At 38.6% G+C, this 26,990-nt stretch overlaps 2 protein-coding genes across 6 annotated transcripts in view; one reads left to right on the forward strand and one right to left on the reverse strand.

Annotated features, from left to right (window-relative positions):
• Positions 1-391: 391 nt before the first annotated feature.
• The window catches only part of LOC136840334 (perlucin-like protein), a 36,539-nt gene continuing 9,940 nt past the window's right edge, over positions 392-26,990 (reverse strand). The window contains exons 1-7 of one of the 4 annotated variants that reach the window (XR_010853593.1): positions 5,009-7,534; positions 4,306-4,371; positions 3,021-3,179; positions 2,461-2,569; positions 1,940-2,062; positions 1,164-1,338; positions 392-735 (exon numbers count right to left, since the gene is read on the reverse strand). Coding sequence is in view for 2 of the 4 variants with exons in the window: in XM_067107029.1 (XP_066963130.1) it covers positions 1,260-1,338; positions 1,940-2,062; positions 2,461-2,569; positions 3,021-3,179; positions 4,306-4,371; positions 5,009-5,165 (693 nt within the window). In the remaining 2 variants the exon portion in view is untranslated. Of the gene's footprint in view, positions 1,339-1,939; positions 2,063-2,460; positions 2,570-3,020; positions 3,180-4,305; positions 4,372-5,008; positions 7,535-22,431; positions 23,525-26,990 lie in introns of those variants that run through there. The other 3 variants (XM_067107029.1, XR_010853592.1, XM_067107028.1) reach the window with 3 other exon arrangements.
• Positions 10,549-17,797, forward strand: LOC136840336 (perlucin-like protein). 2 transcript variants are annotated; one of them, XM_067107030.1, is made up of 6 exons: positions 10,549-10,797; positions 12,805-12,870; positions 14,047-14,205; positions 14,678-14,783; positions 16,770-16,871; positions 17,182-17,797. In XM_067107030.1, exons 1-6 carry the CDS (start codon positions 10,638-10,640, stop codon positions 17,258-17,260), a joined length of 672 nt encoding a protein of 223 aa, XP_066963131.1. In that variant the 5' UTR covers positions 10,549-10,637; the 3' UTR covers positions 17,261-17,797. The 2 variants fall into 2 exon arrangements, with proteins under 2 accessions (XP_066963131.1, XP_066963132.1); XM_067107031.1 differs by lacking the exon at positions 10,549-10,797 and adding an exon at positions 11,924-12,083.

The following is a 26,990-nucleotide window of genomic DNA, read 5'->3' on the forward strand; positions in this document are numbered from 1 at the left end:
GCCTGTTTCTGTAGGGAATCCAAAAAGCAGTTTTCTGTTTCTTTTTAGCAACAGGAATCTTTTGTTGCAGAATTTGTTTGGGTAACTTACGCATCCTACAAAGATAGCTGAAAATGTTCCAAGCAAGAAATGAACCCAGAATTGGTTGCAGGCTGCCTGTGAGATGCAGGATGAATTTTGCTGATTGAAGGACACATTCTCTGTCAAAGTGAAAAGGAATTTGAACCTAGTACAGTTGTTGAGGTATCCTTTCATAAATGATACAGACACAAAATGCATTTTTAAACATTTATATAACTAGTTCTAAAGAATAATGCTTGTCATCACAACACTTCCATTATTTTAAGTGTAATTCAGGGATTAGGTACTTTTACCCCAAAAATCTCAAGTGTATAATGAGAGAGATTCCACCCCCTTTTCCAATCAGTAAACCAAGTTTATTGAAATGACAAACCTACTTTCTTAGATGGCTGAGATTGTGCTCAAATGGAGAGAAAGTATGACATCGCAGAGAAACTACTCTGTAAGAAACAGAGTTTACAAAGCACTTCAGACCTCCTGTCAAATGGCACCCAGATAGCTTTAGACTTATGTTCCACAGAAGTATTTATGTGGAGGGTGGCTTGTAGCCAAAAGGACCCATTTCTAAAACGGGTAAGCTTACAACATATCAACTTGTATATGAACTTGAATGTTGCAGTTATATCACTAAAACTGAAGAAATGTTAACATGAACTATGTGTAAAGTCACCACATCGGCGCCAGGATAGTGTTTCGGCGGCACCATTAATTAAGTCTCCGCTGAGCTTGTTTTCTTTGGTGACTTCCCATTTTCTTCAAGCTCAATTAGTCACGCCTAAAACGTGCCAGGTCACGCATTTTAATCATTTTTACTTTATGCGTATTTATACAAATGTCACACATTGTGTATCACATGTTTCTTCATTCACAGGCATCAAGACTGTATCCATGTTGTAGCTCTGTATGTTTTGTATTGTAATTTGTACTCGTTCACTGCATATTATTGTTTATTGTTTCGACCTCAGGTCACAGTCAATTCCATTGTCTCTCGCGGCCCGGCGTCAGTCGGCCGCAATATAAGCTGCCTGGATCTGTAATAAAGTAGCAGTAACTTTTACCTGCTCGTTTCTTTGACACCTTACATATGGAGTTGTCCAACAGAATACAGGTTAAGAGATACAAGCACATAAAAAAACAGGCAATTTCACTTAATGCAGACACTTGGAAGGAATTCCATTTCACTTGTCTGATGGCGTTTCTTCACCTAGCACTGAAGCAAAGCCCCAACTCAGGTGGGCAGGTTTCTCACAGATGTACCTGTTGGTAGAATAAGGTAATGTTTTCATATTTCTTCTTCTAAAGGAGATAATTTTAAACTGGAAACCTTGGTTGACTTCTAACCCCTTGCCTAAGGTAATAATAACAATGATTCGACGTCATATAGCACAAGGGAAACGTGTACAGACAACACCTTACTTACAGACATTCAGAGTTACAAACAAACGGGATCGCAAACTAAAACTGTGTTCAGAGTGCTCCCCCTCAGCCACTCGTGGGTTCAGAATTTGGTCTGTGTGCCTGTTCTATAAAATACACTGCTGTATGTACAGTGAACTGTTTTTGGATGAAAAAAAATGCACACTACTGTACTGACTTTATATCATACTGTATTCAAATAGGCATAAAAAGTACAGTAACCAACTTACAAACAATTCAACGTACAAATGGCCGTCCAGAATGTAACTCGTTTGTAAGAAGGGTGGTGTCTGTCTAGAGCAATGTGAATTAATCCTTAGCAAGCAGCTACAGAAGAGATTCACACCACAGGCTGTTACAGACTTTGTGTCTGGAGTTAACTGAAGTGGATTTTCCATGTCTACTACTGATTCTTTACTGTTGAAATGGTTATATTCCTTACCTGATTTTCCAGGTACAGCTAACATCATTGAAACCATCGTCATCGGCTCCGTAATGGACACAGTCTTCTCCTGCAATGTCGCTTACACAGCTTTCGCAGTTGTTGGGCTCACCTTCACGCCACCTGGTGGGAGTAAGATAATCTTTGCTGAGAAACAGCGAAGAGAGGTTGTAGTCGCTCACTCATTTCCCTCGTATAGGTGGGGATAGCACCATCAGGGCATTGATTAAGGTTCTTTTGACGTCCCTTCATAAGGTCCCTAGCTGTAACCCCTTTCATTCCTTTTATTGTACCTTCATTCATAATCCCTTTCTTTCTTCTCACCTTCCACCCTCTCCTAACAATTGTTTCACAGTGCAACTGTGAGGGTTTTCCTCCTTTTACACCTTTCAAGCAATTTTACAGTCAATATCGGTTTTATCGCTGAATGACCTCAGAGGTCCCATGGGGCCTAAACTATATTCTGGCCTTATTAATCATGAATCTCATTAATTGCATTCTTATGCAACTTCAGATCTTACCACCCTGGTTTAACGACTGAGGGAATGGTACCAACTGCCACCCATCTGAAGGTTCCCTCTTCTTGCTGGTCACTCAGTCCTACGAAGGTGTGGTGACCTTTCACAAGATCTGCAAAGAAAATGCCTGGATGGAATGAACTGGGTAGTATATTTCTCCATCTTTATCTCAGAGGCCATTCTTTAAAATAGAAGTTAAATCAGCTGTCTAGGAACTCTGTGGAAACAGATGACAAGTAAACTTGTTCGAAGTTTATGATATATAACCTAGCTTTGCTCATCTGTAACTCATTTTGAAAGACAATGCAATTGTTTTTGGGGGTACCAGTAAAAGAAAGATTAGCCTCTATGCTAGCTAAGTCCCCTAAGGGCTTACTGGAACATACCAGCAACTTCCTATTAAAGTGTATTAAGTTCATTAATATTAAATGCATTAAAGATCAAAATCATGCCTAGGTCTATTTGAGCTTGGAACAGTGACTTATCTGTTTGATTAAGCAACTTGATGGTACCACTGTATAGTGTCTTCTTTAATATTTAAACTCACAATCACTTGTACTCACTACGGAGGAAGTTGTACTCTTCGTCATCAGTGATTTTGACCAAGTCAGAATTCATGTTTTTGCACTCTTGACGGCCCTGTTGCCAGGTCCTGGTGTTGTTGCTAAAAAAGTAACAGGAAGATCTCAGCTTCGACCAACCCTCCTCACAAACAAGACGATCTGTAAGTAAAATTAAGATCTTTCATAACAGTGTTGAATGTCATGTCGTGTCGGCGTTCAAGATGGTTTATCTGAGATTTATTTCCTCATAGGGCAATCCCTGTGCCACCCACTTGGTCTCTTGCTTGGCTCACTGTAGGTGGTTCTAAAGTTGCCTATAAATTCATCACTTTTATTCATTGATATTCTGCTCTGTGCTTCCTCACTGCCCTCCATTGGAAATTCCATCCTCTTTGATGTCATGATAAGATTTCTCAGGTCCCTATCCACTGTTTTCCTTTACTGCTTTGGTAAAAACCACTAGACTGTCTTTTCACAGAATTATCTAAAAGTGACAAACTCTCCTTTTTGCCTAGACTTGCACTGCTTCTGTTAATCCTTCTATTATCTGTCTTGTAGTCTTTTAAGTGAAAATAGGCCCACATAATTCTTTAAACCATTTATACAGAATCACCTGTTTCCTTACATTAAGGAAGCATTTCTTTTCTGGCCCATTCCTCTGGAATCTTTCCAAAATCCAGACATACCTTACACAACCGGATCATCCAGGCATACCTCACAAACCCTGGTCACACGCCCGATTAGGTTGTCAGCATCATAACTCAAAATCTCACTTGTGACTCCATCAACTCATTGATACTTGACTCTTCAACCTTTCAGTTTCCCGACAGTCAATTCGACAGGCTTTCTCAAATTCACAAAACTCCTCCCATATTGCCCTTTCTGTCCACTGTGTTCAGCTTTTCAAATTACTGACTCCATTTTAAGCGGACAGCGTCTGTTTAAAATCCCTCCATTGTCAGGTTTTGTTGTTAAGATCTGTTTGTTCACTAACATTTTCCTCCTTCCAGTCCAACTGATTTTCCTCTAAATATCTCTCTCTCTCTCTCTCTCTCTCTCTCTCTCTCTCTCTCTCTCTCTCTTCCTGACCTTACCTTTATCTGCCTCTTGTTTAACCACGATGCGTTATTCTCATCTGTCTGCAAAAATACCTCTCACCATCTTATATTTTTCCTCGCTTTTGAGGTCAGTTTATTACTAAATTGTATACTATATATATATATATATATATATATATATATATATATATATATATCTATCGAATAACAAAACGTTGATTAATCACCTGCAGCCAGTAAGTTGAACATGTTCATGATTCCCGAAGAGAATTTCTCTGAAGCAACCGCTTGCGCTGAAAAGAAAACGGAAATTATAGTCAGAAAATGGGTTATTTATTAAGCTATGGGTCGTGGTAACATGGGCAATAATTTGAAAGATCCAGCACGGTGTATATATATATACACACACACATATAACGACATTGTTACATTCTCAAGTCTAAAAAGAGAGAGAGAGAGAGAGAGAGAGAGAGAGAGAGAGAGAGAGAGAGAGAGAGAGAGAGAGAGAGAGAGAAAGTACAATTTTAAAATGCATGGAATATAAAATTTTAGAATCTCAACATATTATATACATGTACATTAAAAAGCAAAATAATACCCAACAAAAGCACCTGTTAGACCGAAAGTTGAATTGAACAGAATGGAATGTAGAATTTAGGCCAAAGGCCAAACACGGGGACCCACGAGTTCATTCAGAGCCGAAACGGAAAATTTCCGTCGGAAATTGACAGCAAAAGGTCTGAAAACCTCGCAGCAGTGACAATATGAATCAACTGTTAACTTACTTTCACGTTCATTCAGTAAAATCCCTGAGGCCTATAATGCAATCCCGTTGATACTGTAATTTTTGAAAGCATGATACGAAAATATGTAACAATTTACTGAATCGCAAATCAGAAAAAGCAACTCATTGACGCTATTTCCCCTCACCTTGTACCACGTGAGTCAGGTTGTCGATCGAGTCTGCAATCCTGCCGATCTGAGACTGCTCCATTTGAACCCGGTAGCAGCGACCAGCCGTCGCTAGAAGAAGAATGGTCGCCAGGAGACGAAAGCCGTTAGCAACGGCCATTCTCAAACGCTCCATCTCTTCGGCTCGCAGAGTTTAACTTGTATTAGTACCAGCTCCAACAGCGTTCTTCTTCTCTCTGAATTCCCAAAAAAGGCGCGAGGGTCCTTTTATAGACCCTCGGCGGCGCTTACTTCTAGGATATCCGCTGTGACCACTTGGCACATGACTGAAATTACTTGGAAATACCCAGGGAGTGTCTCTCACGCCATTTGTGTGAGCGATGATACTACATGGAGGCTATAGTACTACATGGAAGTTATGGTACTACACAGATATCTCTCTGTGATGAACAGCGGATTATTCTGCAGATAAACAGTCAGAAGGTGCACATTTATAAATGCATGAATATCATAAAAGAAAGTGTTACCGAATAACAGTCCAGTCCAAGTGAAAAGCCACTAGCCATCTTTTTTCCAGCTGCAGAAGGTTAGATAACTTGGGGCAGAGATCAAAGTAGCACTATAGATAGACCTATAGATCTATAAAAACTACGAGTGAAAGGAGATAGACGAGGGGAAGCATGAATAGGACCTGTCAGGCCACCACCTAATAAATTTCAGTTCAATACGAATACAAAAGCAAGGAAACCCTTTGAAAATGAAACAAAAGGAATCAGATATCTGAAAATAACAGAAGAGTCCATCAGGACTTACCTTGAATACACAGACATAAAGAGAAGGTTGAAGAAGGTTGAAGCAAGAAGAAATAGAGGCAGGACGGGTCACCAAAGAAATAAAGAAAGGAATAAGCCAAAGAAGGATATATAACGAATTGAAAAGGAAATCCACAGGCATAGAAGAAAAAGAGATACTTTGAAGAAAGCACATGAATATGAAGAAAGGGTTAGGAATGAGATAATGAATGCCAAAAAAAAAAATAAAAAAAAATACACAGGAAAACCGGGGAACATATAGACACCTCCGAAAAAGAATGGATCAGGATATACGACGCAAAATAAGCAAGAGATCAAGGGAGAACCCCTGGCTTGAGAACTCGTCAAATCCTGGAAGAAAACATACCAAAGAGAAGAAGAAAAAATAAGAGAACACATGGATGGAGTTTATGATCTAACAAAGAGAGAAATTAAACCCATGGAAGAAGTCACTATCGCTGAAGAAGGTGTGAAAAATCAACTTGAGAAAATTAAATCAAACGAAACACTAGGGCTAGAAGGAATGAGGCCAATTCCTTTCAAACTGTCCATACAAAGAACCAACCTTAAAAGAGAATTGGCAGAATGTTTAAACAACATACTGAAAGGCAGGACAACACAGAACAGCTGGTTTAAGTCAAAAACAACACTCGCAACCCAGAAACAACACCTATCACAGTCAAAGATCTTAGACCAATAGCATTAACTAATGTCATAAAATTTTCATCTGGGCCTTGAAAACCAAAATAGAAAAGCATATTGGAAATAGAAGGGAAAACACAACTCACGAACAGCATTCAGGCTTTACTACTCAAAGAAGAGGAATTGATAATTTGTGTATATCTCAGAATATTGCGTTCAGAAGAAAAGCCCCGCTACTTGTGGTATCAATAGACTTCCAAAAAGCATTTGACTGAGTTAACAGAAAAAAGCTCATAGGGGTTATTAAATCATCTTAGCCTAATGAGGAATCACTGATGAGCTCGCATATTTGCTGAACATTTAATGTCAATTGACTGTACGGATAGTACAAATGAAGTTCTGGTCAGTTTTCACACATGCCCTGTTGCCTGAATATTGGCGATTCTTCTTCTGAGCAAACGCCTCCCAAACTTACTACCTCACACAGTTACTGAAAGTAATGATGCTCATATTCTAAGCGCACAACAGAGGTTATGATGAAATATATAGGCTACATGCAGAGATAATAAGCGCAGTAACAAAGATATATACAAATGACATGACAAGTCTGTGCCTCAACAATGTAGAACAAAAAGAGATGAACGTTAACAAATGGAATAAGGCGGCAGGGGTACAATGGCTCAACCAAATTCTTCCTACTGATAACTTACTTGATAATCGAAAAATTAGAAAGTACAACGAAAGGCTTCAGAAATGAAGTTATAAAGATAATGGTACTATTATATGCAGATGGTGGATTAATCCCAGGACGTTCCCTTGAAGAAGTAACAAAAGCAATACAAACCCCTTGTGGAAATTGTGGCCTAAATATAAACAAAGACAATAGCGGTACATTAGTACTCAGCGGTTGGCATTAAGCATAAATGTAGATGTATATGTGTGTGTGTGTGTGTATGCATAAATGCTTAAGTTTCTGCAATTTTAAAGATATTTGTATATATCAGACTGTAATCAGTGAAATTTTAAATATTTGGGGGAAAATTCTATACTTTAATTTTATTTATTTATTTTTTTAATAATTGATAGTCCCGTGAATATAGATATTTATTTTCTTCCTCTGTGCATGCAAATATATATAAAATGATATAAGTACTGAATTTAAATTAAAACAATAGATTCCATAAATATATTCTATTTAACATAGCATATTCAACAGATTTTATCTGCTTATTAAGCAGCCGATTGGACTTAGTCGGAAGTGGCTGCTAAAACAAATAATTTAATAATAATCAGCGGTTGGCATAGTATTGGCGACGTAGAAAATATGCAGCGCACAGTAGGAATAAAAATACCTGGGTGTAAGTTTGATCAGCAACATGAAAGTCAGAAGCTTCACAGAACAGATAAAGAGCAAAGCAAAAAAAAGTTAAATATGGCAACTGCAGTCATCAGTAAAAGCTGCATTGGAAAGGATTAGCTTTGCCACCCTTCATGCATGCCTTGAAAGTCATGAAACTTGACAAGAAGTGAACTACAAGAGGTAGACAGTCAAGTATATAGAACTATCCTGCAAACACCAAGGTACACTTGTGCATTGAGATCCGAAATGGGGACCTCTTCCTTCCCGCCACTCGAGAGACATGAAGAATAAACTGTCCTTCTATCTGAAACATACACTTGAGGGTGGTGGAAACAGGCTCCTATACGAGAAAGCAAGAAGACCCCGTGGATTCTGCAAGTGAATGAGAGAGTACATGAAAGAACTAAACAAACTTAAGTGAGATTAGACAGAGATACAGTTTTGTGCAACAGCCATGTCTAGGAATATAAAGAGGAATTGATAGCTAATATACTTTTATTTACAGATCTGCTGAAGGGGGAAATTGAAAATAGGAAAGAATTCATAAAAGAATTATGGCTTTACAGAGACAAAAAACTTAAACAAACACAAAGTACCACTTTCCTATTTTCCTTAGATCATTTCTTAAACTTTCCACTGTATCTGGGTCGGTTGCATTTACGCCTATTTTGGTGTCATCTTCAAATTTGGCTTTCCTGCTGATTAAGCCTACATCAGTGTCATTAATGTAATTCAAAAACAAGAGCGACCCTAGGACAGAACCCTGAGGAACTCCGCTTGTCACATCTGCCCATTCTGATTCTTCACCGTTTATTACGACTCTCTGTTTACTATTAGTTAGCCAGTCTTCGATCCGGTCTGAGAGAGAGAGAGAGAGAGAAAGAGCACGCACAACAGAAACCCTTGTAACTAAGAGAGAACAAACGTACAAGTATCCCTTGTATCTATGTCAGAGTTCATCAAAATAAGACTAAGTAGCGTGAGGTCACTGCTAGGAGAAGAACAATAAAAACATTAATCATCGTTCTCGTTTTTGGTTTTCCCAACCAGTGGATGGCGTCAGCGTTCTACATGTGCTGGGACAAGGAAAAATTCATTTTTCCTCCTCCCCGCACATTTACAAAGCTGACGCCATCCACTGGTTGGAAAACCCGAGAACAAGAACGATGATTAATATGTTTTTATCGTTCTTCTCCTAGCAGTGACCTCAGCTACTTAGTCTTATTTTGATGAACTCTGACATAGATACAAGGGATACTTGTACGTTTGTTCTCTCTTAGTTACAAGGGTTTGTTGGGCGTCTCTCTCTCTCTCTCTCTCTCTCTCTCTCTCTCTCTCTCTCTCTCTCTCTCTCTCTCTCAGGCCGGACCGAAGACCTGGCTAACTGATAGAAAACAGAGTCTCGTAATAAAAGGTGAAAAAAGAAATGGGGACATGTGACAAGCGGAGTTCCCCAGGGTTCTGTCCTTGGCCCGCTCTTGTTTTTGATTTACATCAATGACATTGATGTAGGCTCAACTAGTAGGATAACCAAATCTGCAGACGACACCAGACTAGGTGTAAATGCAGCTGACCCAGATACAGTGGAAAGTTTAAGAAATGGTCTAAGGAAAATAGGAGAGTGGTCAAAAAGATGGCAAATGCCTTTCAACTTGGATGAGTGTAAAATGTTACCAATAGCAACGAACAACCCTTATGCCAACTACATGCTGCTTGGGAATGACACAGGTAGTGTAGAACAAGAAGAGCACCTTGGAGTCATTATTACTAGGGACTTAAAATCCACAAAAAGGGACTTAAAATCCACAAAAAGTGCATAAAAGCTGAAAAGAAGGAGGCACAGAATTAAGTGGGATACATAAAGAGACAGTTCAAATGCAGAAACAAGGAAACGGTGCTGTAGCTCTATACATCAATAGTTAGACCTCATCTTGAATACGCAGTCCAGTTTTGGTCACCAACACTAGGAAAGGACATAAATAGATTGGAAGGGGTACAAGCAAGAGCCACACAGTTAATTCCATCCGTCAGGCAAATAGGTTACCAAAGACGACTAGAGATCCTGAACTTGCATGGCTTAGAAACACGGCGATCGCGAGGACAGCTCACAGAAACATTCAAAGTACTGAAAGGCATAACAAAAGTAGAGAGTAACCTCTGCACATTAAACGAAAACCAGACAAGAAATAGTGGATGGAAACTAGAACTGAAGAGAAACGACACATATTGTGGGAGCTTCTCCACATACAAGACATGTGGCGCGTGGAATAAAATGCCGCCAGAAGTTGTCAACAGCAACAGTGTGGAGGAGGAGGAGTTTAAAAGAAAGTTAGACAAAATCATCAGAGAAGAATACTGTGGATGAACAGTAAAACCTTCAGCTCGTAGAGATAAGTGAGCACATGATGTCTCCTCGGATGGACTAAAAAGTCTTCGAGAGACATCCTAACCCTTGTAACTCTCTCTCTCTCTCTCTGACAACGTACTTCTTAAGCAGGACATTTTAACCGTGGGTATTATTCACTCAGAGAAGAAATTACACACACACACACACACATAACTTTTAAAACTTTACGAGCTGACACTTGATGAACAGTGTGACGCGAGACATGCAATTGAGACCAAATATAAACAAGCTCATTAAACGCACGCAGTTAGGTTCTCACATTTCACTTTATTTTCATCTTTTTTTTTACCACGGCGTGTCCCTTGCTTCCTAGTAGGCGGATTTATACAAAAGGACGCCCTAATCCCTCTGGGAATTCAGAGAGAAGAAGAACGCCGTTGGAGATAGTACTAACGTTACTTAAGCTGAACTCCTTGAGCCGAAGAGATGGAGCGTTCGGGTATGGCCTTTGTTACTTGCTCTCGTCTGCTTGCAACCATTCTTCTTCTTCTTGCAATGGCTGGTCGCTGCTACCCGCAGCAGATGGATCACACTCAACTCAGCAGGATTGTAGACTCGATTGAAAATCTCACTCACGTAGTACAAGGTGAGGAATAGAGAGCCGGAGAATCTTGGCGAAGTTTAATGAGCTGCTCTTTTTGTTGTTGTTGCTTGTAAATCGGTAAATTGTTACTTATGTTCGTGTTTTATGCTTTGAAAAACTACAACATGCACGTGATTTAAGTATAGGCCTAAGGGAATACTAGTTAGCCTAAACGTGAAAGACAGTGTTTTGAAACGTGCGCGGACAACTGCCACTGGGAAAATTGCCACTGGGTAAATTGCCACCGGGAATATTGCCACTGGGAAAATTGCCCACCTAGGAATATTGCTACCCCGAATATTGCCACTATGATTTTTTATTTACTTATAAAAGAGACTTTTACAAAAAGTTTATAAACTAAAATTTTGTTTCTTTTTATTTTAGTTGTAAAAACTGTTTACCTATTAATATTGCTAGAGATATTTCATTAATAAAAGTAACTTGAAAAAATATAGAGGAAAAAGAAAAAGAAAATAAGAACGCGATTTTATAACAACAAGTATTTTGAAAAATTTAGATCATAAAGAATACATGAGAGAACAAAATTGGTTTATTAAAAAACCATGCATGTTATAAGCAATGGAACGTAGATATCTTATTTTATCATCATAAGTGCTGTAGTTTGAGACGATGTTCTTTATTCTGGCATTTAAATCTTTATACTTTTTCTTGTCTGGAAGTGAATCCCCGCGCTCAAAATGAATTCTCTTACCTTTTGCTAAGCATTCCTCATCTTTGAGCGCGTCAATAATATTAGTCTCCAGATACTGGGGTGGGCGTTACTAACTGATTTATTAAGCGCATTATGAAATGCCTCCGCGTTGTTATTTGTTCGTGGTAAAGAATTTGCAACACGGCTATAGACATTCCAGAAACAGATCGGAAACGTAGGTGTAGCTCTTCGTTCGTTATTCCGTGTCCCTCTGTCAATTCCTATGTATGTTGATTCAGAATAGGCAAGAAATTCCTGTGGTAACGCATCATCGTCCGATAGTTCTTCGAAAACCCAAATAACATCTTGGCTTGGCACAAAAGCTAGGGCTGAAAAATGTCGCATTTTTGAAGAAAATTCGTTGTTGTTGAGGTATTCTTGTTTAAAACCCAGTTCAACTATTTTTCTTTACAGTGATTGTGATAAATGGAAGAAACACCCATTAAGGGAATCATTAGGGAAAACAGCCATTATTCCATTGAAACAGGCCCTTTCAAAATCAACTGTTATATTTTCGAATATCAACATGCGATCCTGATCGTCAATACGCTTGAGATACCAGGACACGACTTGATTGGTGAGACGTTTTCACTTTTTCTTTTACAGTTTCATGTGCAACTTTAGCATCTACTTGATCTTTCGTTGATGAGTGCGTGTGTAAGTTTACATGATTCAAAACTTCAAAGTCTTCGGCCGACGTTTTTGTATACAGTCTAGCCTTGCAGTGTCTCTTTTTCCGTTGGCTACACAAACTGTTGCTCATCAACGAGCACATTATTTCCACGTTCTCTTAATGATGGACACCATTATGGGCCGAAGTTAGCAGCAATACTAAATTGTTAGTTGAATATTCGAACGTTGTCAACTCATTTAACCTATACGAAAAGTCAGTTGTTATCTAAATTGGTAATTAGCAATTTCCGGAATAACGGTTGTTGGGAAAACTATCTAACAACTTTAAGAGGTAAAGTTTTCAAAACCGTAATAAAAAAGGAAAATCTTGAGTGACAAATAGATAATAAAAGTTTGGGACATAAGTAAATAAGGTTGTAACGTCTGTCTGTATAGATATATCATCTAATTTTGTAATATATATATATATATATATATATATATATATATATATATATATACATATATATATATAATATTTTATATATATATATATATATATATATATATATATATATATATATATATATATATATATATATATATATATATATATATGTATATATAGTATATATAGATATAGCCAAAAGCCCATTTTCCAGCTGTAAATCCCGTTTTCTTTTCAGCGCAAGCGGTTGCTTCAGACAAAGTCGCCTCAGGACTCAAGACAATAATCAGCTTAATGGCCACAGGTGATTAATCAACGTTTTGTAATTGAGGAACATACACACACACACACATTATATATATATATATATATATATATATATATATATATATATATATATATATATAGAGAGAGAGAGAGAGAGAGAGAGAGAGAGAGAGAGAGAGAGAGAGAGAGAGAGAGAGAGAGATACACATATAGTATGCATAATTTGGTGATAAACTGGTCTCAAAAATGAGGGAAAGTAGAAGATTGTGAGATGTTTTTGCAGACAGATGAGAATAACGCATCGAGGTTAAGCAAAGAGAGAGAGAGAGAGAGAGAGAGAGAGAGAGAGAGAGAGAGAGAGAGAGAGAGGAAAAGAAGTTGGACTGGAAGGAGGAAAATATTAGTGAACAAACAGATTTTAACAACAAAACCTGACAATGGAGGGATTTTAAGCAGACTCTGTCCACTTAAAATGGAGTCAGTAATTTGAAAAGCTGAACGCAGAGAACAGAGAGAGGCAATATGGCTGACGCAAGAATGGGAGGAGTTCTGTGAATCTGAGAAAGCCTGTCGAGTTGACTGTCAAGAATGTGAAGAGGGGAATTGAGAGGTTAAGTATCAAAGAGTTGATGGAGTCACAAGTGAGATTCTGAGTTGTGATGCCGATAGCCTAATCGATCGTTTGACCAGGATGTGTAGGTATGTCTGGATTTTGGAAAGATTCCAGAAGAGTAAAGTCAGAGAAACAATGGTCCCTTAGTATATGGGAAAAGGTGATTCTGTGTAAATGGTTAAGAGAATCATGTGGGCCTATTTTCACTTAAAAGATTACAAGACAGATAATAGAAGGCTTAACAGAAGCGCAGTGCAAGCCTAGACAGAAGAGAGTTTGTGAATCTTAGATAATTTTGTGAGAGGACAGTCTAGTGGTTTTTACCAAAGCAGTAAAGGAAAAGTTTAGATGGAATTTGGAGGGCAGTGAGGACGTACAGAGCAGAATATCAATGAATGAAAGTGATAAAAGATTTTATGGTGAGAGCAAATCATGGAATTTATAGGCAACTTTAGAACCACCTACAGTGAGCCATGCAAGAGACCAAGTGGGTGGCACAGGCATTGCCCTGTGAGGAACTAAACCTCAGATAAACCATTTTGAACTCTGACATGATATGACATTCAACACTGTTATGAAAGATCTTAATTTTACTTGCAGATCATCTTGTCTGTGAGGGTGGTTGGGTGAAGCTGAGATCTTCCTGTTACTTCATGAGCAAAGACACCAGCAACTGGGAAGAGAGCCGTCAAAAGTGCATAAACATGAATTCTGACTTGGTCAAAATCACTCACGACGAAGAGTACAACTTCCTCCGTAGTGAGTACAAGTGATTGTGAGTTTAAATATTAAAGAAGACACTATACAGTGGCACCATCAGGTTGCTTAATCAAACAGATAAGTCACTGTTCCAAGCTGAAATAGACCAAGTCAAAGATTTTGCTCTTCAGTGCATGTAATATCACTGAACACAATGCACTTTAATAGGAAGTTGCTGGTATGTTCCAGTAAGCCCTTAGGGAACTAAGCTGAGATAGAGACTGTTTCTTGTATTGGTACCAGCTGGTACCCCCAAAACAATTGCATTGTCTTGACCATCTATCTTTGAAAATTATTACAGAAGAGCAAAGCTAGATTATATATATCATAAACTTCGAACAAACTCACATGTCATCTGTTTCCACAGAATTTCTAGACAGCTGACTTGACTTTTATTGGAAAGTATGGCCTATGAGACAAAGATGGAGAATCATAATTTCCCATTCAATCTAGCCAGTTATTCTCTTTGCAGATCTTGCAAAAGGTCACAACACTTACGTAGGACTGAGTGACCGCCAAGAAGAAGGAACCTACAGATGGGTTGTAGATGGCACCATTCACAAACTCGTTGAATCATGGTAAGAGCTGAACTTGTAGCAATAGGAATTCGTGATTATTGGGGTACCTAGATCAGAAGTGAGCATTATGCTTCTTCCAGAAAACTGAGAGAAAAAGATCATTCGAATTATATCATAGCATAGGGTCACAGGATCACTGAATCACACTTGGACTACTGAGAAATGGCAATGAGAGTTAGACAGAGGACCATTTATCACTGTCCCAGTGATAAATAACTTTTGAATGGACTGATTCTGTAGGAAAAGTTCAGAACACTAGGCCTACCTGTGGTCTGAACTTCAAGCATTGGTTTGCTGTGTATAATATACAGGTATTCCCCTACTTACGATGGGGTTAGGTTCCAAAAAACCCACCGTTTGTTGAAAAAATCGTAACTCGAATATGGCCCAGCCTACACTAGGGTAATCAGTACCATCTATACATATATGGTAGCCTAGCCTACACTACACAGTATACAAACATCAAAATAACGAATGTGCATCTTTTCCATGGATCTTTTAAAATGTTATGCTTTACTACACTGTATCCAATCGTAAATATTCTTATATTGCTTTTGCATCATGAATTCCGATCATAGCGATCAAATGTGTTGGTTTCGGAATCGATCACGCGGTCTTTATTTCGATGCATTTAACTCGGTTCAGAGGGCATTTCTTGCTTCAAGTTAGCGTACATGAATGTCTAGATACTTTATTTATAAGGGACATGTGTATTTTTCGTTATACGAAGTGTTTTTATGTCGAAATATAACTTAAACATGTCTCGTTGTGAAATTATTTTAGCCATTTTTTTCGTTAGTAGATGACGTTGGCGGCTGGCCGTTTTTGTGTAAACAAAAAAAAAAAATACAAGATTCCGTTCGCTTTTTTCTCTTGATTTCATCATCATACCACGAGCTTTTCGTATGTATCTTTTATCGGCGTGAAAACAGCAGTAATGTGTGTTCTTTCATGTCCAGTAGTTTTGATTAAAATACTTTCCAATTTTATTTGCGGTCGAGTTTCATCCATGTTGCCAATGTACGATAATTTATAGTCATTAGCAGCTTGAACATTATTTTCTCAGCGTCAGCTACAACTTAATTTTACTGTAGCAGTATATTTCCTTGCCGATCTTTTCTCCAAAGCGGATAAGGGCAGTGTAAAAACATATCAGTACTTAACGTCATTTTTAATATAACTACGATAATTGTTTAACCGTACGATGGTTGAAATACAAGCAAAACAGTTGTTATCCGATTTGGTTATTAGCAAAACAACAGAGTCTCGTTCGGTTGTATATGGCTGTACGCATTTTCCCAAGAGTATAAGGTTACTAACAATGCTTTTATTATTCTCTTCCTTTTTTTAACTAGAAGATGGAATAAAGAGATGGAGAAAAAGAACTTCCAACACAACGAGAGCAAGTGAGGTTAGCTCATTGAATTAATGTACCTATTCCAGCCTCTCGGCCCAACGTATCGTACACCGTACGCTGCCTGGTTGTATGTTGTTGCCTGCGCCAGTCACCCGCGAAATTTAAAATTACGTATTTTCAAAATATTGTCGTATCGATATTAATTGCTAACCCCATCGTAAAAGCGAATGATCGTAAGTCGAATCATCGTAACTCGAGCACTACCTGTACATTACACGATGTCCACAGTATCGTGTTAATTATAGACAGCAAACTAATGCTCGAAATTCAGACCACAGGTAGGCCTAGTGTTCTGAACATTTGCTAGAGAGTCAATCCATTCAAAAGCTATTAAATATCATTGATTAAACAGATTTCAAGGCAGTATTGGGGCTTCAAAAAGGACTCTTTAATTTTCTCCTATCTTACCCTCTTCGATTCAGTGGGCAAGGTTTAATTCATACCCTCAGGATTAGGTACAAGTGGTGGAAGGCACTGGCAACAATTTTAGGAGTAGAACGCTTCTATTATTACCTTACTTCAATGACGATGGAAGTGGTGTTTCTCAACAATGATCTTACTCCTTCCAGGTGGGCTGAAGGCGAGCCCAACAATTCAGCAGAACGCTGTGTCCATTACTATCTTTCAAAAGACGATCGCTTCAATGATGTGAACTGCGGAGATGTGTTTAGGTAAGGAACGAAACCATTTCAGCAGAAAAGAAAATCATTACTTGACAACTGTTAACCCAAAAAACCTGTCAGTACCTGGAGATTCGAGTAACAAGAGTTGGAATAGTTAAAAAAAGTACAGTACCTGCCTGTGCTGCAAATATACTCCAAGACTACTTTCTAGAGATTTCTGTATTGTAATGCTCTGAAAATACACTTTCCTGTTGCTCTGAAAGTTGAATAATCCTCAACAGAGTCAAGAGTTTAGAACTCAACCAAGATTTTCAAACTTAAGAAGTAGAGTGATAAAGATATCTTATTCTACCAACAGGTACATCTGCGAGAAACCTGCTCAACTAGATTGGAACTTTGCCGCAGTGCCAGATGAAGAAACGTCAGCAGACAAGTGAAATGGAATTCCTTCCAAGTGTCTACATTAAGTGAAATTGCCTGTTTTTTATGTGCCTGTATCGCTTAACCTGTATCCTGTTGGGCAACTCCATAGTTCGTGTTAACATTTCTTCAGTTTTAGTGATATAACTGCAACATTCAAGTTTACATACAAACTGATATACTGTAAGCCTACCTGTTTTAGAAAGGGGGTCCTTTTGGCTACAAGCCACCCTCCACATAAATACTTCTGTGGAACATAAGTCTAAAGCTATCTGGGTGCCCATTTGTTAAGAGAACTGAATTGCTTTGTGAACGAAGTTTCTTTCAGAGTAGTGTCTCCATTTGAGACAACCTCAGTCATCTAGAAAAGTAGGTTTGTCATTTCAATAAACATGGTTTACCGATTGAAAAAGGGGTGGAATCTTTCTCTCAGACACTTGAGTTTTGTTTTTATAAAGTGCTCCAATCCCCTGAATTACACTTAACATAATGTAAGAGTTGTGTTGACAAGCATTATTCTTTAGGAACTAGTTATATAAATCTTTAAAAACGAATTTTGGTCTCTGTATCATTTATGAAAAGATACCTGCACCTTACTGTACTTAGGTTCCAATTCCTTTTCACTTTGACAGAATTGTCTTCTTCAATTAGAAGAGCAAACTTCATCCTGTATCCCACGGGAAGTCTGTAACCAACTCTGGGTTCATTCCTTGCTTACCCTGTTGCTTTCAGCTACTATTAATAAAAGGAAACCTTTAATGCCCTCAGTCCCGTTTGGGAACCCAGAGAAATCTGGAAGTAGCTGGAGATTCAAGTAACAAGTTACTATTGTTCTCTCTCAGTTCCATCTTCAGGTCTTTGTACTTCGTTTGCATTTCTCGATCTCTCTTACATACAGGACCACGAAGACCATAATATAGAATACTTGGGACTATCTTCCATTCACCTACTTCCCATTAGCAAGCAAACTTGAGAGTGAAATTCACTGGATTTCATTTCCCTTTCTACTTCACTTGTGGAGCTATAAAATATCCTTCAAAATCACCCTGACGTGATTTTGTTAATCGCGAACTTCATGTTTTATTCTGGGTTAGGCTAATAATATTCTCTTGCACATGTGGCTAGCAGGCTAACAGTTGTCGGCAGTAAACAGTTCACATGCTTCGTCAACCTCGTGGTTGGTAGCCCTGGTTAGATCTCTCAAGTCAGTAGAAGCGTGTTTAGTATTTAATTTGTAACCCAAACAAACAAACAAAGTAATACACACACACAAAGCACACACATTATACGTATGTGTTGTGTCGTGTCGTGTCGTTTATCTGTCATAAGAATACCTGTGTAAGTTTACTTCTTTCAGATTACACAGCTTATTTTTATAGCCCAGTATGCACATGGCAGTATGTAGCGGGTTCATTGAAGGTCGATTTAAATCAAGTTTCACGGCATCCCTTTGTTGCTACAATTTTGAAAAAACCCTAACAGGTTCCCATTAAAACTTTGTATAAGTTTACGAAGGCTTTATCAAAGTTATCAGCCAAAGGATTTCGGTGTTTGTAAGCCAAAACAATAAGGTCTGAGGGAGACATGATGTAACTGCAAGGCCCTCCGGGTTTTACCCTGTAAATTTTAAGTTCATTTCTTAACTACATATCTGTTTGAACTTAAATACAGCGCTCTTGAAACTAGCAAAGAAAACTTGTCAATTCACTGACACTATACAGTAAATACTGACAATTGGATTAATGTAAGAAAACAGGTTACTTCGTGGAGTCTACATATTGACCCGTCGAAATAATGTTTTCTTTCCACAGAACATACATCGTGCACATTTTGATGTGAAATGGTCTTACTGGCTATGATTTTCGTATGCATATAACTGCGCATGCGTGAAAATTACGCCATCGAAAAGAAAGTAGGAAAATAAGGTGTATATTTTAGCTCTTGTCCAACGCATTTTCCTCATTTCGAATTGTGGCGGTTGGTGGGTTTTAGCAGGTTTTTAGCAGACTACGCTGTGAAAGCTGGCTGCCCCTTGTGGTCTGAAACATTGAGACTAAAATACGCTCGACACTTGTCGACGAATCAGAGTGTCTGGCTCTCACTGCTGGTTCCACTAAGGTTCGAGAATTCAGTGCTGCTTCACTGACGTCACTTTGATATTGATTTACTCTTCTTAATTTCCTTAAGCCGAATGTAGACTTCATTATTTTTGGTGACGTTTACTTAGATACGTTGAAAGTTCACCTTATGAACCATAATTCTATGTACGGAAACTGCAATAGCTGTGAAAATCAATGTTTACCGAATCTAACCTTAACTGTGCCTTTGATAAGGACGATTTGTGCGTGCTACGAATGCGCATATGCGTTTTTGTTCTCGCACACAGGGGAAAGCAACCAATTTAATCCCTAAGTATCTGCGAAATACAGTTCAATATATTATTTATAGAGACTGACTGTTGTATGGTAACCTTTATTCACTTAACCTGAGAGGATACATTCGCTTCTACTGCAAAGCAAGTACGAGTGGCAGACATAACACCCCGTAATCATGCAGCACCTTGTGAATATGCTGAGAATTTTAAGGACAAAATCATCATCCCACGAAGTTGGTGTACCGATGAATCATTATCTTCCATGAATGATTTACGAGCACAAAAAGTAAGATGATAAACAAAAGGCAGTAAAGACGACACTGCTTTGTTTAGGGTTAGGAGCTTGTGAAACGATTTTTCTTTCCGTTCTCAGACAACGACAAATGAGACTTAATTCGTAATGTTCTTTACAAACTTGACTTAAGTTCATAACTCAAGACTTGGTTAGCGAACGAGTGAAGTGATGTGATAATTAATTTGAACGATGAAAAGCATGGATATTAGAAAACGAAAAATGTTACACACCAGTAATTCATCTGTTTGTAATACTTTAGTCAACTTGTATAGTTAAATTGGTTTTGTTTTTAGTTTTAGTACAATATATGTGTAATTGAAATTCATTTAGTTTGTATAAGATACTGTACAAAATCTACTGTATTTAATTTTGTAATTTGGACCAAATACTCTTTTGTAAAATTCATATTAGTAAGTTTCATTCAGTAAAATATTTTCCCTTATCCTATGGACTGCCGAGATAGCTTCTGCACTACTTCTCTCAGTGTATTAATCCATTGTTCTCATGAAAACCTTGTTTAAAAGGCAATGACTTAAATACAGGAGCAAATTGCTAGACTATAGAATTATTCACAGTGATTTCATAGGCTATTTAATATACCCCCTTCATTATAGATAAGTCTGTTCCAGCTGATCTAAAACTTCTTGAAGGATTTTCAGGGTAGTGTCAAAAGTGGCATGCTTTGTCACTGGTTAAGACAAAAAATGGCAGAAATCGTAGTCTTTTGGTTTGTGCTCTGCTCTCAAACCAGTGAGGTTAAATGCATTCTGTGAAGGCAATATCTGACCCAGATATCCTCGTCCATGTCAGACAAATAATCTCTACTTACAACCTAAGTCAGGTTGCCACCCTATCATGTCTGAGCAATCATATGAGACGATCCTCTCATTCCATCACACTTAACGCACATTCTTCAAGAAAAATAAACAAATTTTGCTAATGGCAAAAAATAGCATAGGAGGAAATATACATGATAAAGACAGTAGGCTTATGCAATACTTATATTAAAAATCTCCAATTCTAAACCACTTATGATACTGAGGTCAACTAGCGTACTGAGTAAACTCTCTCCCCCTGTCAAGTAATATTGTACTGGATGCATTTGTATGGTAGACTTTCTATTAGGAGCACTGCTCAAGAGCTTTCAGTAATCATTTTACTAGTAGGGCTCCATAAAAATGTCCTTTTCCTTAAATACAGATGACAAGAACCAAGTTCAGCTCATACGTACATATTGCGCCTGTTTAAATCGGAGGTATTTTACCTGTCTTAAATAGGCCTGTTGGCACTCTGATTCATAAGCTTATGTTTAACTCTCTTTTTTGAACGCTTGAAAGCTGCTGGGTCCATTAGCCAGACCTAATAGCTACAAAAATAATTAAGTGCCCCTGAGCTGAAGTAAAGTTTTACCCTGTGTAATAACTTGGGGTCAGTTCACTGCAGAGGAGACTGCTGCCCTTCCTGACCAGTGTTTTAATCCAGGAACAGTTTCTTTTCCCGTTCACTGCCGAAATTCATTCAAGGTTTTCAATGGAAAACATTTCCAGAAATTAAGACTTGGAAAAGTAAAAGTCCGCTTAAGCCATCCATTATTCCAAGGTCAGGGTTCCTCAAGGTGGTTTTCTGGATGTGGGCTGTAACAAGGTCTTCCAAACATTGTTGCCTAAATCCTCTTGTGGTTATAAGTTATGCAGCGCACATGTTGGAGAGCCTTGCAATAAATTACACATTACAAACAAGCTTGGCGACACCTTCATTAAAGCTCTCAGTTAAGAAGACTGATGGTGAGGGGCCCAAATAGTGGTTAACAGATTTGCAGATGTGTTTCTAAGTAAAACACTCATCATTTCCTCGGATGATTTAGTTTGATCCCCATAAAAGGTGACGATTATTTTTTTATGAATCCCATCAGTTAGAAAAACTTGCTTGTGGTGTAATCAGCAGACCAGATTTTCAGTAAGGGTCATTTGACATATAACGTTGGCCTTCTGTGATGGTGACCTACATCAGAACCTACTTAGTTCACATTTGTCGAGTACCTGATACAATGGGCTTCGCCGAGTGGTATTCCACAGCCCCTAGCTCCCTCCTTTCCTTTTTACTGTAGCTCCGCTCATATTCTCTTTCTTCCATCTTAATTTCCACCCTCTCAGAACAAGCTGCTTCATAGTGCAACTGTGAGGTTTACTTCCTGTTAAACCTTTGAAACCTTTTTACTCTTAATTTCCCTTTCATTGCTGAATGACCTCATAGGCTCCAACGCTTGGCCTAAATTTTGTATTCCATTCCACTGTGTGTGTGTGGCACCATACCATTACATTTTATTTCTAGAGATTTTCTGACAAGATTGATTTTTCCACCTTTCCCTGTTAATTACTGTGCCAATAAAACCAGAACACGAAATTTAATGCCGGGTTCAAAAATGCCAAACCTCACCTAAAAGCGCTGCGGTAGGCCTCTGCCAAAAGCTTCTTGGCTTAACTTACTGGTTCTCTCTCTTATATTCAAACCACCATTGGTCTCCGAGCTAAATGATAACTTCACCACTCTTGACAGCGCATTGTTAGTGCAAGAAGGAACCGAACAGTGCACACTGACCCTTTTTTTTATACCTTGCACTTTACCATTATTTATCTGCAATAGTTAGTCGATCTTTTCTTCACTTTTCTCACTAGGGATATTGATACAATTATTTCCGTTCTATAGGCACTCTATTTTTAGCAAGACAGTTATATTTAAACACTTGCTCGTCTAGCGCATATTTAAACACTTGCTTATGTAACGCACATGTAAAAACTAACGCACGCATGCGCCCACCCACACCTACACACACATGTATATATGTGTCTGTGTTTATGTATGTATATTACATATGTATAAATGTACCTTGGTATCTTTGTATAATATATTCTTTAGAACAGTGATAGGTAAAGCATATTGTTGTGACCAAGTATACTTGAGTTACGAAGATGCCTCGTTAAATTGAATTTTTTCTAAGAAGGACCTCACACCAGTTCACCCAGCTATGAATGGGTACCAGCGACTGCTGGGATCCACAAGAGAGTGTGGGGCTAGCTCCCTCATCCTCACACGAGAAAGTCAGATCAGACTCCATGAGGAAAAAGGTGCAGGGTGGAGAAAAATTTAATATAGGTAACTAATATATATATATATGTATATATATAATGTGTGCGTGTTAATCTTAAAAATTATATTACATTTTAACACATTCTGATTCTTACATTTATCTGCCTCTTCCCTTGATTTTATGTGATCTACCAACACATTCTTGAAAAATTACCTTTCTTTTCATAATACTGCTAAACTCTGAATGGCCGAAGTTCCTCCACAGAAGTCATCTCTTCATCCTTTTTGATCTTCAAAGTCATGTTCTCTTCTTCATCTACAAAATCATCCAGGGCCTCCTCCTTAATATCTATTTCTGTTTTCAGCTCACCCCATTCTGCTGCTTCTTTTGACTGAGGACCTTCCCCACCCAGCTCACGTCCATCTTGGACAGCCTTTTCACGCCCATCGTCTTGGCAGTTAGTTCTTTCCACTTTGATGTATTTAGCCGGGGGGTTTGTTTCTCCAACCCTTGCGGTGTCTTTGCTGAAGGAGAGAAAAAGATAACATTTACTTAAATTATATTCAAAAAGCTCAGTAGGTATATGTGAAGTGAGCTCAGTGGATCTATGGGCATCGCCAGCTGAAGCTATCCACATGATCCCATAAAAATTGTGGTTAAAAGCTCAATAGGTATATGTAAAGTGAGCTCACTGGACCTATGGACATCACCAGCTGAAGCTATCCACAAAATTCCATAAAAATTAAGGTTAACCCTTTAAAGTCCACCCTGGGTTCTATGGGAAATTTTTAAAAATCCTTTTAGTATGTTATTATATGGGTAAATACAAGGCCTTTTCACTTTTGTGCATTTTTAAAATTTTTTCAAAATTAGTGAACTAATTACATGTAATGAAGTATCCCATATGGGTGCCTCAGGCAAGTTTAGGCGGACCACGTTCATCCCATATGGGATCTCTTTGACCATGACAGTAAACTTTTTCAAGTTCATACTAACTTTGATCTGCCCACAAATCATATGATTCTTACGGATTAATAATTTTTCTAAATATTGTTCCAATTCACAGCACATATGGAACCTTTATTACCTTTGATTATATTGTATAACAGAATACCATACAGTACAATACTTGAAGAGAAAAACGGTTAAATACACTAAAACTACAACACTTACACTCCTCATACAGCCATCAGGTACATTAAGTAGAAAAATACCCACAGAAAATAAAATAATACACACTTACTTCCCGACCTTATGAAATGCAGCAAAACAATTCCTATTATCAGTGAGTCAGAGGACCACCTTGCACTCCTCACACATCCAGCGGGACCTGTGGATGTGGCCCATGACAGAACAGAACTTGCAGGTCTGCCTCATACTGACATGCTTTGGCATTTGTAGGGAAGTGGCACTCTGGCAGGACTTGACAGTTGGCAAAACTGTCCGTTGGCCCCGTTTAAGCAGAGGGAAATCTCTGGTGCCAAGAGAATTCCAGGTGATTTTGATGGTCGATGTCCTGAAGCTTCTGAGCCAATTGGAGATATCCAGACGGAAGTCCTTGAGGGGCTTTGGGTTAGCCTGCAAAGCCAAGCACTCCCTCTTATACAAAATCCAAGCATTGCAGATGATCAAATCAAGGAGGTAAGCAAAGAGCCTCATGTAGTACCTCTTTGCTTTGAAGGGGGTCTTGTAGAGGTGGGTCAACATGTCACTCTTGTCAATGCCACCCATGCGGTTGTTGTACTTCTCAATGATAGATGGGCAAGGAATGGGAACCTTCTTCTTGGCTGCCCTTTCGTACCACTCCACTGTACCCATGGGCTCAACACCAACGTCAGTGGACAAGATTGTCACAACGCTGTTGTCCTTCCATCTTGCGACAATGATACCGTCAGAAGAGACTTAGTCCAGTGTGCCCCTTAGTGTCGACTTCTTGCCCATCTCCTTCACAGACTTCAGGGGAGGATGACCGACTCTGTTTTCCCTGGCAGTGCCCACACACCGGCATCCATACTCCGATCTCAGAGCAGGAGTGAGGTGTCTCTTGAAGCTTGAACGCCTTACAGCCTTGGTGAAAGAGGCAAGCAGCTTGTGACTGGCTGGTTCGAAGAGCAGAGGAGTGCAGCTATGAGTTGCCAAAGCGTCAGTTTCATACTTGCTCAAACCTGTCAGCTACGACTACCACAAAGTAGCTATTTTAAAGATCCCAGAGGGGATCTTTTGGTTGTTAAAGGGTTAAAAGCTCAATAGGTATATGTAAAGTGAGTTCAGTGGACCTATGGACATCACCAGCTGAAGCTATCGACAAGATTCCATAAAAATTATGGTTAGAAACGAATCGCTGAAAATGTGACAACAATAAATACAAGTACGATTAGAACAATACTGGAGTGGTATGCTGGAAGGAAACGGATGGCAAATTTGTTAGGGTTAAAAACACTGAACTGGAGTGAGTGCATGAGGGTATATAAAATTTAGGAATGGAGTCACAGGGGCTGCAGGTGAGAAAATCCAATTAGTGAAGGAAAGAGGTAGATTGTCTTGAATGCAGTTGTAGGGCAACAGAAGATCCTGTAGCAGCATACAAGAGGAAGAATTAGGACGTCAAGGACAAAGGTAGATGTGTTGGAAATGTAGGGTAAATCTTATGAAAGGTAAGGAAGAGAGAAAACAAAATTAATAAGCAAAGGGGATCATAGAATAAAATAAGCAAAGGGAAAGATCCTCTGTGATGAGAATTCAAATGTGAGTGCACAGAGGAAAGATTTTTAAGCATTGTTGAATGTAGTGGCTAGGAGAGAGACAGATCTGAATGATGCAAAAACGGAAGGGGTTTGTGCAAAATTCAAGAATACTTATCAAAGTGACGGATGAAGATGTATGGAAGACAATTAAGAGGTTGGATAGTGGAAAAATAGAAGTACTGATGAGGTTAATTGTGAGTTTTTGAGTTACTGAGAAATGGTGGTGAAAGTATGATTGAGTAGCTGGCCAGGGGTTAAGTTAAGTATACCTTAGTTTAACCAGACCACTGAGCTGATTAACAGCTCTCCTAGGGCTGGATCGAAGGATTAGACTTATTTTACGTGGCTAGGAACCAACTGGTTACCTAGCAACGGGACCTACAGCTTATTGTGGAATCCGAACCACATTATACCGAGAAATTAATTTCTATCACCAGAAATAAATTCTTCTAATTCTTCATTGGCTGGCCGGAGACTCGAATGCGGGCCCAGCAGAGTGCTATCCCAGAACTATACTGACCCGTCCAATGAGGAACTACTGGTGGTATGGTATGTCTGGATGAGGAAAAGGATGAGATGAACCGTTGCTTTTCTGTATAAGAGTAAGGGTGACAGAGTGTTATAGGGCCATATATTGCTTAAATACATAAATCACGAGAATCAGAGTGGAAGTCCATAAATACTAAGCCTATTATGACTTTATTTCACTAGTACATTTCATTTTCAGTTAGTTGTTAGTGGAAAAATTAGACTTATGCCCAGACTTTTATGGTATTGAAGCTAATTTTTCTAGAGCGTTTCATTAAAAAATTTCTGAGCTTCGCAATCAAAGCAATAGGTGTTCTTAGAACAGCAGACGCTTAGACAAACTTAATGTGTTTTCAGATTTTATTCCAACCTTCAGATTAATAAACAATAAACACTATTTTTGCTTAAGCTATGTTAAATGTATGTTTTTTGTCCAAAAGAATGCTCTCGATCTTGTGTTTACGTTTGTTAAAATGTACGTTTAGCGTCTAAAAGAACGCTCCCTATTTGTTTACATTGTATCAGTATGTGGAAATTTAAGTAGATTTACTGAGTATTGCCAAACTTTACTCATATGACAACTGTGGAGTGTGTTTAATCAGGTATATAATCAGGTATATATGTGTTTGTGTTGCAAAACAATTATTGTTTTGTGAGGGTGACGCCTTTTGAAGTTCCCCATTCCCTGTGCATTGACACCCACACCCTGTGCTGTGTC

Source organism: Macrobrachium rosenbergii, chromosome 7, assembly GCF_040412425.1.
Source record: "Macrobrachium rosenbergii isolate ZJJX-2024 chromosome 7, ASM4041242v1, whole genome shotgun sequence".
Taxonomy (NCBI): domain Eukaryota; kingdom Metazoa; phylum Arthropoda; class Malacostraca; order Decapoda; family Palaemonidae; genus Macrobrachium; species Macrobrachium rosenbergii.

What these genes read in the sequence shown, in the direction of transcription:
- LOC136840336 (XM_067107030.1), top strand. Translation starts at nt 10,638, where the DNA reads ATGGAGCGTTCGGGTATGGCCTTTGTTACTTGCTCTCGTCTGCTTGCA. An exon ending in TCTCACTCACGTAGTACAAG is followed by an intron (nt 10,798 to 12,804) that starts GTGAGGAATAGA and finishes TTTTCTTTTCAG; the next exon opens with CGCAAGCGGTTGCTTCAGAC. An exon ending in AACTGCGGAGATGTGTTTAG is followed by an intron (nt 16,872 to 17,181) that starts GTAAGGAACGAA and finishes TTCTACCAACAG; the next exon opens with GTACATCTGCGAGAAACCTG.